Consider the following 14,599-nt stretch of genomic DNA (forward strand, 5'->3'; position numbering starts at 1 on the left):
ATTTTCACAATTAGTGAGACATAGTAGGCTATGTCGTCTTTGACCAGGGCCCGTAGGTAGTGGGGTGAAAGGTAGTAACGGTTCTAGGGTCCCACAGGTCCAGGGGGGCCCCACAACAAATTCTAAACTGTATTTTTTAATAGGAAGGGGCCAAAGCATTATACAGTCAGGAAACCCAGAATACCTTGCTACGGCCCTGTCTGTGACAAACATTACTAATACAACATTTTCTCTGTCCCTCTGTGTACTCCCTGACTCTCTTGTAAAAGGTACACTCAAAAATATTACTATGCTGGCCTGCCACCTGGTGGAGAACGGCAAAGCTGAAGGCATTGCTCCAAAATGTGGCATGAGCTCCAAATCCTCATTGAAGATATAAGGAGCCCCTAACCTAACCCTGTTCCTAACCTTAACTGTGAGTGGAAGTGACGCCCTCTTTTGGAGTTGGCACAACCCCCTTTTGGAGTAACCCCGCCCCTTTTGGATTAACCCCACCCTCTTTTGGAGATTCCACCCCCATTTGGATGTCTACGACCTGCAGCTATAGCTACTTGCTTCTTTAGAGGGACTGTCATTGGTATTGGGCTGAACATTATATAGTAGAAAATACATTAGCTGGACTGAAACATAAATGTTTTTTTTTATTTGTATTTTCCACATCTGATCTGAGAATGATTCGACAGGGATTTCATAGTGATCTATACTGAAAGGAAAACAATTTGTTCCATTGCCATGGAATTTGGAACCGGCCCTTTGTGACATCATAAAGCTTAGAATTCGATGTGGAATGTCTGTGTTTCTCCAGGTTTGCCTGTCTTCGTGTGAGAACTCGCTCGAGACCTGGGGAGAAAGTTCTGCGAGGTGAATGGGGTGCAGTAATGTGTTAAATGGCATTTTATTGAGATAAGAGATTTTATGCATTATGTAATATAATGTAAGATAGATGCTGAAAATTATTTTTTAAACGAATCCCCCTGCAGCACTCTGTACGGGACTAGCTGGTATCTAGCCCTAGTTTAGGGAACCCAGTCCCCTGTATACAGGAAATCTTTTAGACTATGTGGGTGGGATTCAGGCGGAATCGCCGGAAGCTAGAAGTAGGGTGGGCCCAGCAAGGAGATGGGTGGGACGCAGGGTAGGCCCTAGGTTTTTTTAAGATCTGAAGTTTCCAATATGTCAACCACCTAATTTTTGCACATTGGCGCTTTCACGTTTTACTAGAGCCGTCAACTGATTAAAATTTACATGATTAATTTGATTAATTATGTACCCGACTAATTAATCAACTTAATCAAATGAATCACATATATTAATATTTGCTGAGGAACCCCCATATATATAGGCATATATATATATATATATATATATATATATATATATATATATATATATATATATATATATATATCTTCTTCTTCTTCTTCTTTCGGCTGCTCCCATTAGGGGTCGCCACAGTGGACCATCCATGATCCTCATATTTGACTTGGCACAGGTTTTACACCGGATGCCCTTCCTAGACCTATACACTGATCAGCCACAGCATTAAAACCTGCATTCTGAAATGATATTCTTCTCACCACATTTGTACAGAGCGGTTATTTGAGTTATCGTAGACTTTGTCAGTTTGAACCAGTCTGGCCATTCTCTGTTGACCTCTCTCATCAACAAGGCATTTCCGTCAGCAGAACTACTGCTCACTGGATGTTTTATGTTTTTGGCAAAATTCAGAGTAAATTCTAGAGACTGTTGTGTGTGAAAATCCCAGGAGATCAGCAGTTACAGAAATACTCAAACCAGCCCGTCTGGCACCAACAATCATCCATGCGATTATTTAATCAGCCAATCATGTGGCAGAAATGCAGTGCATACAATTATGCAGATATGGGCCAGGAGCTTCAGTTAATGTTCACATCAACCATCAGAATGGGAAAAAAATTGGATTTCAGTGATTTAGACCGTGGCATGATTGTTGATGCCAGATGGTTAGGGTTAGGATCATCTATTATGATTCATGTTTTATAAAGACACTATCTGTACTACTGATATTTTGTAGTGTCTAGTAGTGTTTTGACGACACATTTCAGTTAAGAAACTTGGTTAAAATTAAAATAGCAGACTCATGCAGTCAGCCAGGTTAGCTATAAAGCTAATTATCTGGACACTCCATAAATGGGCAATTTTCAGCTGTTGACATTTAAGACACTACTCATATTTATAACTGAGAGAAAATGATCCAAACCATAAGTCACAGTATTCCTCTGATGATGTCCTTTTCTTTAAAAGTTTGCGGCCTTGGAGTTTATCTGTGTGTGCTTGATTCCATGCTCATGAGAGCTGTGACTCTAGTCCCACCCTGATAGTAAAACGAAGCGTGATTGGTTGAAGATAGAATGTGCTATGGTTGGTCCAAGTAATGTGACCATTATCTGATTGGCTTGAGAAGACGATTGGTGGAGTCCACCTATTTGTAGATTTGTGTGCACATCTTGATGCTAGATTTGTTTCAAAATCGACAAATGCGTGTAGCGATCTGCAAATGCACAGGAAGCAATCCACAAATAAATGCATGTGATTCACAAACGAATGCTGGACAGAGTTGTTTGTGAGTTAAAAAATAACATTTAATTTTTGTGAAAGTCCTTACATTTATTGTGGATCACATTCAATTTATTCGTGAACCAACTTAATATTAGTGAATCTCTTTCCATTTGTATGTTAATATGAAACAATTCCATCTCCACAGTAGAATTTGGTGGTCTCAGAAACCGCTCCATTGTAATTACAAACTAATACCTCATGTCTGCTTTATTGGTGGGCTTGACAAATATCAGAGAATCTTCACAAAGATTCTTGATAAATATTATTTTTTTTGCCTATTATTTTCAGAGCGGTTTAAATAATGTTTTAAATATAATTAATAGTTAAACACAATGGATATATATATATATATATACACATACATACACACACATATTATTTATTATTTAATAAAAAAATGTACCACTCTCCCCTGACATGCTCTAGCACCCCCCTGAGGAGGTGCACCCCACACTTTGAAAACCTCTGATTTAGACAATACCTTCTCAATTACCTGCTAATTACCAACTTTCAGTTTTCTAAAAGAGCAAAACTCAAAACAAATGAAAGTTTGGAAGGAAATTCTCACAGTCTCAGATTTTGAGAGTGTTTGTACCAGTTGAAAATACAGATGAGCATTTAAAAATCACATTATATTTCAAATGTACTATACAAAAATAATCGCACATTTTTGTTTAGCATTGCATGAAATATATAATGTTATAGAAAGCACGAGGAAAGCTTATAAGCCCCAGATAACATCAGATAACACCAGTAATGTGAGAATTCCAGTCCACACAGATATAAGATTATTTTACTACTGAACACATGCGTACTAAGGGTAACATCACAATCTTGTTTAGCACAGGTACCAAAGTTTTTTTTTTTTCAAACAGAAACTTATTTTATTTATTTTTCATTTTTTTTAAATGTCATCATCATCAGTAATCAAAAGAGTGCCATGCCAAAATTTGCACTGTATATATGAGACATAGATATGAAATATAGTCCTACCAACTATTTACTGTATGTACCACAATACAAGTCTTTCAAATAATAATAATAAAAAACAAACATTAGTAATCAGCCCTGAGGCTGCAAAGACAAAACTAAATTATTTGTCTGTGAGATGATCCATTAAATTTCATTTGTTTGTAGAGGTTGATATTTGACTTCTGGTCTCCTGGTTCTGAAGATCAGAACTGCACACACCATGCCGACAGCTGCGAGAAGACATCCAGCTATGAAGACTAGATTCAGGTTCAAAGTCGTGGATGACACTGTAAAAAGAATAGGCAGGTGACTTTTTGAGTTTGCATTGAAACAAATTAGCTAAGATAACATAGCATATATTATTGTTGTCTTGTAACATTGTTGTCTTTGTCTGAGGTTTACCTTCACGCTCAACGCTCCTCTTCAGTCGCAGGGGTCCCTGGGAGACAAAGTGACTGGAGGTCTGGATGGGAGCTTCTCTTCTGCGATGGTGGTGTGATGGTGGAGCTACTGTGCTGTTAATGCAGCCCTGAGAACAGCGGGTGTTGGGATTGTTTGCCTCACATAGGATCACTGAACAACTGATGAACACCTAGAGGGACAAGAGATTAAGGTACATATCCTGTCAGAGAATGTGCATGCGACCATAAATAAATCTTTGATGTATTTAGTCCTTTTTTACCTGATCTTGAAGTCCAATAAATTTGAAGGCTTGCATTGCAAAGCGGACCAACGGTGCACGGATTGTGTAGAACTGTACGGTTTCATCCAAGATGCACCTGAAGCAAATATAGTAATTTAACAGATCCATTGTGAATTTAAGAATTAATTGTTTATGGTTGGTTGTTCTTACCCATTTTGGATGATTGAATAAGGCGTTTGGTAGTTGGGGTCATTGTATGGTGTTGCAACGCACGAGCTGATGAAAATCTCAGTGTTGTTGATTGAAGACTGGGATTCAATCTGCATGTAAATCATTTGACCAAGATCATACTCCACTGGATATGTGTTTGGGTCCATCATTACGGTGAAGTCTGCTGTTTCAAAGAGTCCGAAGCGATACGTGAGGGTACCGAAGCCTCTCTCGGTGACGGTGGTTGTGTGTCCTTGTGCTTTGAACTGTAGTGAAACATTGTTGCTCTTCTCATAACGGCAGGAGAACTCAATCTCTACCTCGTGTTTTCTAGTAATGATGCTGTTTGGGTCATCAGTTGAGATGATTTCATTTTTGAAAATGATGAACTGGTCATCCTCCTGTAAACGAAAGTTTAAATCTAGAGAAACTTTTGTGTTGTTTTATTGGAGTAAAAGTATCATCAATACATTTTATATTAATGCACCAAGTTTCTATGTTGCTTGGAATCCATTAACAGCCTAGAGTTAGGCTAATGAACTATATTTCAGTTATGTCAACTCTCTGAAAGATTTAGGATGTTAACGTGGGTATGACATATTGATAGGATATTGGTTTTGGTGGACTAGGTCTGCTACGCTGCTACTGCTGCTGCAGAGCAATGGAGACTTGCTACTGCTAGACATGCTGCATCAAGCATGTATTACATGCTGCTGCACAATTACACATACATACAATCTCCAAGTAGCAGATCTAGACTAGTGGAGCCGGGGAGGAGGAGGGTTTCAGAAAAAACTCTTACAGTGTGCTGCAGTGATACAAGGTTACTTGCAAACTGAGCAAATTTAAATGTTAGGCAAAGAGAGAGAATGCAAGTTGATTGGCTACCCAATTACATGTCAAAGGACCTATCAGCTTACACCATGTGAGCCGATTCGCTTGACATATCACACGTGAACATGCTGACTATTGCTGTAGCCACCAGATTTATAAAAGCAATAAGCCACTTGAGACAGTGTGCAATGATTTTAGCACTTAGGAACATTCTCTACTTATAATTTACAACCTCTTGTGTTTTTTTACTTTAGTGAATAAGTTTCTGCTGTTAAAATAAAGTGAGAAAAGATTCACCTCAATCATAGTTCCACAGGCGTTGAGGGAAAAGTTTGCTAACACATGAGTGCCGTTTGAGTCCAAAGTGCAGGCGGGATTGTTGAGTCGCAGATAGTCCTTGTGGAGCCCGACGGAGTTCGCCTGCTCAATTTCAATGACCATGTTGGTTCCAGTGCAAATCACATTTGCCTCAACTGTAAATAAAAGCCATTATTGATACCCTCAAAATTTTGAAGGTACAGCCCGATACTGTTAAAGAATGCGCAAACAACCATTTTAGTGAAAAGAATTTAATTACTAACCAGTCTGTCGCCCAACAGTGACAATGACACATCTCATTTCAGACTGATAAATGCTGTATCTGGAAATACATAAGATTTATAAAATACGTTTCACCTAACGGGTTGCAAGTACTACTATAGCAAATGGACAGTGAATACAATGCACACCCGCTTGAGCTCTCTGCAATGAAACAGACAGGGAAATTATCTCCAAGATCCTCCCTCATTGGCGTCCATCTAATGGCGTACTCTCCAGTGCTCAAAGGGTGCTTAGTTATGTTCAGAGGGCCACTAATGATGACATCAGAAACCCTAAGAATGAACAATAAAACCAAGCACATATTAAAAACATCTGCACTCACAAATACAGTGCATATTCACACATGATTCTTTGTTTTACATTGAATAAGCTGCTGCGGCCTTAACACGGATTTCCAGTTCACGTAGTGGTGTAGCATGGATTTGATCTCTGTTGCGGGGAGTTGGTGAAACAAATTGAGGAATGTAGAGTCCCTCGGTGCACGACGGAGCAGGTGGGTCAACTAAAATGAAATCAAAACAAGAAGGGAGTAGAGATTATGCACACTGATAATGGTTAAGAAGATATAAAGGTCTTGATTTGAAAATACGTACCAAGAAGACTAAACTGCAGAGGGATCTTGCTCAATGGATCATGAGAATGTGGGTGTGGAGGTATGGTAGTCGTAGTGTGTTGTTGATGTGGGTGTGTTGTGGTCGGTGTGGTAGACAGCTGCAGCCACAACCACCATGGGGTAGTTGAGGGTTGAGCAGTGGTAGTTTGTTGGTTATACCACCACCACCATGGGGTAGTTGTAGGTGGAGCAGTGGTTGTTTGTTGGTTATTACCCCACCACAATGTGTTAGTTGTAGGTGGAGCCGTGGTTGTTTGTTGGTTATTACCCCACCACCACCAGTAGTTTTGGGTTATTGTGACTGGAAGTCTGGTTGATGTGGTGGTCGGGTGTGTTGTCGAGTATAATGAACGTATTCCAACCAGAGGGCATCTATACGACTGGGTTCCATCAGTATAGGAGAGAGAGATGTGTTGCCTTGGGAAGTCCTCCAGAACCAATTCAAATCCATAGACCCCTGTGCTGTAGGCAGAGCTGTACTCTAGAGTGCAAGTATCCTAATAAAGAATTGAGATTATACATATACAGGTGCATCTCAATAAATTAGAATGTCGTGGAAAAGTTCATTTATTTCAGTAATTCAACTCAAATTGTGAAACTCGTGTATTAAATAAATTCAATGCACACAGACTGAAGTAGTTTAAGTCTTTGGTTCTTTTAATTGTGATGATTTTGGCTCACATTTAACAAAAACCCACCAATTCACTATCTCAAAAAATTAGAATACATCATAAGACCAATAAAAAAAAACATTTATAGTGAATTGCTGGCCTTCTGGAAAGTATGTTAATTTACTGTATATGTACTCAATACTTGGTAGGGGCTCCTTTTGCTTTAATTACTGCCTCAATTCGGCGTGGCATGGAGGTGATCAGTTTGTGGCACTGCTGAGGTGGTATGGAAGCCCAGGTTTCTTTGACAGTGGCCTTCAGCTCATCTGCATTTTTTGGTCTCTTGTTTCTCATTTTCCTCTTGACAATACCCCATAGATTCTATATGGGGTTCAGTTCTGGTGAGTTTGCTGGTCAGTCAAGAACACCAACACCATGGTCATTTAACCAACTTTTGGTGCTTTTGGCAGTGTGGGCAGGTGCCAAATCCTGCTGGAAAATGAAATCAGCATCTTTAAAAAGCTGGTCAGCAGAAGGAAGCATGAAGTGCTCCAAAAGTTCTTGGTAAACGGGTGCAGTGACTTTGGTTTTCAAAAAACACAATGGACCAACACCAGCAGATGACATTGCACCCCAAATCATCACAGACTGTGGAAACTTAACACTGGACTTCAAGCAACTTGGGCTATGAGCTTCTCCACCCTTCCTCCAGACTCTAGGACCTTGGTTTCCAAATGAAATACAAAACTTGCTCTCATCTGAAAAGAGGACTTTGGACCACTGGGCAACAGTCCAGTTCTTCTTCTCCTTAGCCCAGGTAAGACGCCTCTGACGTTGTCTGTGGTTCAGGAGTGGCTTAACAAGAGGAATACGACAACTGTAGCCAAATTCCTTAACACGTCTGTGTGTGGTGGCTCTTGATGCCTTGACCCCAGCCTCAGTCCATTCCTTCTGAAGTTCACCCAAATTCTTGAATCGATTTTGCTTGACAATCATAAGGCTGCGGTTCTCTCGGTTGGTTGTGCATCTTTTTCTTCCACACTTTTTCCTTCCACTCAACTTTCTGTTAACATGCTTGGATACAGCACTCTGTGAACAGCCAGCTTCTTTGGCAATGAATGTTTGTGGCTTACCCTCCTTGTGAAGGGTGTCAATGATTGTCTTCTGGACAACTGTCAGATCAGCAGTCTTCCCCATGATTGTGTAGCCTAGTGAACCAAACTGAGAGACCATTTTGAAGGCTCAGGAAACCTTTGCAGGTGTTTTGAGTTGATTAGCTGATTGGCATGTCACCATATTCTAATTTTTTGAGATAGTGAATTGGTGGGTTTTTGTTAAATGCGAGCCAAAATCATCACAATTAAAAGAACCAAAGACTTAAACTACTTCAGTCTGTGTGCATTGAATTTATTTAATACACGAGTTTCACAATTTGAGTTGAATTACTGAAATAAATGAACTTTTCCATGACATTCTAATTTATTGAGATGCACCTGTATTTCTAAAAATGTGCCAAAATATCTCTCATTACATGGTGAAAATCTTTGAAAGCCCAGATTGTGGAAATTTTGTCTTCTTACTTGATCTAGTTGGAAACCATTTGGCTGGTCACATCTATCGCATTCAACATACTGTTGAGTTCCATATCGACATCTGACCTGATCACCATCTGGGTCAAAGTTAATCAAGCGGTATGTACGAGGGCAGTTTTGGGGAACACTAAAGATAAAAAAATCAACGTATATAAAACCATCAAGATTATTGATGCAACAAATTTACAGACCGATTTTCATACAAGCCTTTAAAAAGCATATTTGTAGCTTGTTTCAACATATTTACTTTCTCATGAATAAATAAAAGATTTAATCAAACATATATATATATATATATATATATATATATACACACACTGGTGGCCAAAATTTGGAATAATGTACAGATTTTGCTCTTATGTAAAGATATTGGTACTTTTATTCACCAAAGTGGCATTCAACTGATCACAATGTATAGTCAGGACATTAATAACGTGAAAAATTACTATTACAATTTACATTTTTTTCAGAACTTCTTAAACTACTTCAAAGAGTTCTCATAAAAAAAAATCCTCCACGTGCAGCAATGACAGCTTTGCAGATCCTTGGCATTCTAGCTGTCAGTTTGTCCAGATACTCAGATGACATTTCACCCCACACTTCCTGTAGCAATTGCCATAGATGTGACTGTCGTGTCGGGCACTTCTCACGCACCTTACAGTCTAGCTGATCCCACAAAAGCTCAGTGGGTTTAAGATCCATAACACTCTTTTCCAAATGTCTGTGTTTCTTTGCCCACTCCAACTTCTTTTTTTCCTGTTTTTTTATTTTTTATTTTTCTTTGCAATTCTTCCCATAAGGCCTGCACCCCTGAGTTTTCTCTTTACTGTTGTACATGAAACTGGTGTTGAGCGAGTAGAATTCAATGAAGCTGTCAGCGGAGGACGTGTGAGGCGTCTATTTCTCAAACTAGAGACTCTGATGTACTTATCCTCTTGTTTAGTTGTACATCTGGGCCTTCCAACTCTTTCTGTCCTTGTTAGAGCCAGTTGTCCTTTGTCTTTGAAGACTGTAGTGTACACCTTTGTATGAAATCTTCAGTTTTTTTTTTTTGTGGCAATTTCAAGCATTGTCAAAAATTATCAATAATTACTTTTTTCAAATAGTGATGGTGCTGTTTTTTTACATCAGTAATATCCTGACTATACTTTGTGATCAGTTGAATGCCACTTCGGTGAATTAAAGTAACAATTTCCTTCCGAAACAGCAAAATCTGTACATTATTCCAAACTTTTGGCCGCCAATGTATATATATATATATATATATATATATATATATATATATATATATATATATATATATTATATATATATATAGTTGCTCAGTAACAACCGAAATTTAATGTATCAGACTGCTCATCCGGGTCCTTGTGAGGTTTATAGTGTGATAACAATCGGCTGACTGTACATTATCTTTTACATATACACTGATGAGCCAAAACATTATGACCACTCACAGGTGAAGCGAATAGCATTGATCATCTCTTAAAAAGGCCACATGTCAAGTTCTGGGTAGATTAGTAGTAAGCGAACCATCAGTCCTCGTAGTCAATGTGTTGAATGCAAGAGTAAAGACCTGAGCTACTTTGACAAGGGCCAAATTGTTATGTTCAGACGACTGGGTCAGAGCATCTCTGAAACGGCAAGGCTTGTGGGGTGCTCCCGGTCTGCAGTGGTGAGTGCCTAGTGGCAGTGGTCCGAGGAGGGACAAACCACAAACCGGCGACAGGGTGTTGGGCACCCAAGGCTCATCGATGCTCAAGGGCAACGAAGGCTATCCCGCCTGGTCCGAACCGATAGAAGGTCTTCTGTGGCACAAGTCACAGAAAATGTTAATGATGGTTATGGGAGGAATGTGTCACAACACACAGTGCATCGCACCCTGCTGCGTTTGGGGCTGCGTAGACGCAGACAGGTCAGAGTGCCCATGATGACCCCTGTCCACTGTCAAAAGCACCTACAATGGGCATGCGAGCGTCGGAACTGGACCTTGGAGCAGTGTAAGAAGTTTGTCTGGTCCGATGAGTCCCGTTTTCTTTTACATCACATGGACGGCCGACTATGTGTGCGCCGTTTACCTGGAGAAGTGATGGCACCAGGATGCACTGTTGGATGATGAGAAGCCGGTGGAGGGAGTGTGATGCTCTGGACAATGTTCTGCTGGGAAACCCTGGGTCCGGCCATTCATGTGGACATCAGTTTAACACGTGCTGCCTACCTAAACAATGTTGCAGACCAGGTACACCCCTTCATGGCAATGGTATTCCCTGATGGCAGTGGCCTCTTTCAGCAGGATAATGCGCCCTGCCACACTGTACACATTGTTCGGGAATGGTTTGAGGAACATGATGAAAAGTTCAAGGTGTTGCCCTGGCCTTCAAATTCCTCAGATCTCAATCCGACTGAGCATCTGTGGGATGTGCTGGACCATCAAGTCAGATCCATGGTGGCTCCACTTCACAACTTACAGGACTTGAAGGATCTGCTGCTAATATTTTGGTGCCAGATACTACAGGACACCTTCAGTGGTCTCGTGGAGTCCATGTATTGGCGGGTCAGAGCTGTTTTGGCAGCACGCAGAGGACCAACAGCATATTAGGCAGGTGGTCATAATATTTTCACAGCGAACATATTTTATGTTTAATTGACATAAATCCTGAATATATTGTTGGAAATATGAATATACTAGTTCAATCCTGAATATAAAGTTGTGATGTATATGCAAATAAATGCAAATTCTGAAATATATATTGATACATTTGAATAAATAGTTGTAAATCCGATACAATTATATATACGGATTTGTAAATATACTGCATATTCAGGATTTATAACTATATATTTAGATTTACCATACTGGTAACACTTTACAATTAGGCTCCATTTGGTAGCATTAGTTAATGCATTAGAAATCATGAACTAACCTTGAACAATACCTTTTTTAAAGCATTTATTAATCTTTGTTAATGTTAGTTGATAAAAATACATTGTTATTTCATGTTAATGTATACAACTTTTGATTTTTAAAATGTATTACTATATTTTGAAATGAACATTAACTAAGATTAATAAATGCTGTTAAAGTATTGTTCATTGTTAGTTCATGTTAACTAATGTTGTTAACAAATGGAACCTTATTGTAAAGTGTTCCCAGAATTTTATATATTTAGATTCAGATTTTATATAATTATTTCATGTTTGCCCTACATATAATGTATTAAGTAGACCTAAATGCATACTTTATAAATACATTTAAACAAACAACAAATTTACAGATTGTTTGTATTACAACAAGCCTTCAAAAAATATATTTGTAGCTTATTTCAACATATTTAATTTCTCATTAATGAAAAAAAGATTTAATCAAACAACAAATTTAGCCATCAAGTCATAAAAATATTGCATTTGTAACTTATTTCAGTTTATTTACTTGCTCGTTGAAGATAACAGTATCATGTTACCGTATAAATTGTAAAATAGTGGTGACCGGAGAGCGGTTGGGTCGATTAGTATCAGATCTCATGCCAAGATCTACGTGGGCCCGGAGATACCAAGAACCAACATAATTAACTGTAGGGATCCAGCAGCAGGAGTAGTCCCTATAATACAAGAGTACAATCATAATTAAGATAATACTGAATGATTGACAAAGCATCTATTGTTAAATTATTAAAGAATTTACTTTAGTAGTACCTACTGCAGGTCAAACGGTGTGTTTCCATGGATGTTCCTTGTGATAACAGATTCCATCTGGCACCAGTTGTTACTATAAGCACCTCTGCCATTAGAACTTCTGTCAATTCCAGCTTGTACTTTTCTGTTTTCATAGCCACAATTCCCAGATGTGCAGTACCATGGACTATATACACACCAGTCATAGGTTTGCTTGATACGAAAATCAACCTGTTGGTAGATTTTACATAATATATTTCACAAATCTCAATACAATGGTTTTCAAATTAGAGATAAAAATTGACCATAACAGTTTGAATAACATAACAATATTAATAAAATCTATGTTATATTCTTGTTTAAATTTCCAGACTCATGCTGAGTACAGCAGAAGATTTCTGCAGACATGTAATGGACTAAAACTAGTTGAAGTTAATTTAATAGATATTATTATTTACTTTTTAACATTGATGTAGAGATTGGTAAAGATTGGTTACAATTGATCTGAAAGATTTAAATAAGTCAGTTGCATCAATTGCAATTAAATCCAGTTAGATACTGAGAACCGAGAAGGAAAATATACAGTTGTTTATGTTAATATCAGCAACTTAAAATGTAATTAATGTGAGAAAAAAAAAAAAAAAAAAAAAAATCCGTAAAGAAATTGTAACTAAATTCAACATTGTGTTGTATAATAAGTATTCTCAGCAATATTTCTCTAACATTTTTTAAAGACCGATGCAAATAAGAATGGAAGTCTCACCCTAATGCTCCCGTCTGGATTCATTCCTTTAGGAGAGAAGGTCAGCGAGCCTCCATAATAATGTCCTGCTGAAGCAATGGTCACTAGAAGCAGAAGATTCAACACCAGTGTTGGAGACATCATGATGCCTGAGTCCTTCAGCTCTCTCTACCTGTCAAGAGCACCCGATCACCTGCTTTTATACAGTACATCTCAGGTGAGGAGGAATGTATTCTATTGAATCACATAACAAAGGTACCTTTTGAACATAAGAAAGTTTTCCCGTTTTCTTTGCTCGGTGCTGTTTATCCCCTTGATTTTAGCACTCCACCATCATAATGACCTGACATAAGATATAAATCCATTTAGACAATACCTGTTTGCTTTCTCAAATACCTGCTTATTACCAACTGTTTCCTGAAACAGCAAAACTCACAATATCAGACTCTGAAATGTGCTTAATGTATATTTACTAATTTGGCAGACCAAATCCAAAGCTGCTTTCAAGATATGCATTTTATCAGTATATGTGTTCCCTTGGAATTGAACCCATGACCTTGGCATTGCTGGCGCTATATAACAATTGGAAAGACAGATGTGCATTTAACTAATCATATTATACTGTATATAAAAGATATACTAAATGAAAAGAGACTTTTTCCTTTTAGCGCCATCAAATCAGGTAAATTGAGAATTCCAAGATTCTTTCACTATAGGTTTTACTTACCAAATATCATACATGTGAATCTTGTTGCCATAAATTTGTTTTTTTTACATATTTAAATAACCTCAGACTGTTACATTAAAATCAGCTCGTGACATTTCTGGTTTCTGGTCTTCTAATTTAAATAATCTTTTGTTTCTAAACACATTTATATGCAGTATAAGCATCAAAAACATTATAATACAAGGTACTGTATATACAACGAAAATGTTTATACCAGTGGATTTACGTAGAAAATAAAGTAGGATACAGGTTTTTTCCCATTTAACCATTGCTGAAGTCTATTCAAGCTCACAGCTGATTGGTCCGTGCTATCTGCATGTCATTTAAAATGTACACATCGACACGTCCAGTGTAAATAGCCACACAAGCCTTTGTGGGGTGTTGCGTCACCAGACACTCCAGGTGTAGACCTGGTGTAAGAACTTTTTTGTAAAGTACACATGTTAACAAATCAGTCAGTTGAATTAAAATAGTCACATACCTAAATTAGGACAGGAATAAGCTTACTTCTCCTTTATAATTACATAAAGATCAGTATTTAACTGTGATATTTACATTGTTTGTTTACATTGTAAATTGAGATTTGTTCTGGATTTCGAAGATAAAATTACTTCCTTCTAATAACTGCTCAGTGTGATGAATTGAGATGAAGTTTATGCCAAAAGCAGGATTCCACTGTGACCTAATAAACAAATATCATCAGGTAAATTAAACTTTTCAGTGTATATTGACCAAAATGTCTAATGAAGACTGTTTCTATTTCAGCAGGTTCACCAAGCCTTTTC

General features: G+C 38.1%; 1 protein-coding gene across 1 annotated transcript; it reads right to left on the minus strand.

The window, feature by feature from the left end:
• Nucleotides 1-3,714: 3,714 nt before the first annotated feature.
• LOC127455828 (CUB and zona pellucida-like domain-containing protein 1) lies at nucleotides 3,715-13,231 on the minus strand. The gene is made up of 10 exons (XM_051723980.1): nucleotides 13,109-13,231; nucleotides 6,451-6,967; nucleotides 6,218-6,359; nucleotides 5,986-6,129; nucleotides 5,839-5,897; nucleotides 5,555-5,730; nucleotides 4,424-4,824; nucleotides 4,253-4,349; nucleotides 3,973-4,162; nucleotides 3,715-3,857 (listed from the first exon to the last, which is right to left on the minus strand). Exons 1-10 carry the CDS (start codon nucleotides 13,229-13,231, stop codon nucleotides 3,715-3,717), a joined length of 1,992 nt encoding a protein of 663 aa, XP_051579940.1.
• Between the last annotated feature and the right edge of the window lie 1,368 nt (nucleotides 13,232-14,599).

The sequence above is a fragment of the Myxocyprinus asiaticus genome, chromosome 18 (assembly GCF_019703515.2).
Source record: "Myxocyprinus asiaticus isolate MX2 ecotype Aquarium Trade chromosome 18, UBuf_Myxa_2, whole genome shotgun sequence".
Taxonomy (NCBI): domain Eukaryota; kingdom Metazoa; phylum Chordata; class Actinopteri; order Cypriniformes; family Catostomidae; genus Myxocyprinus; species Myxocyprinus asiaticus.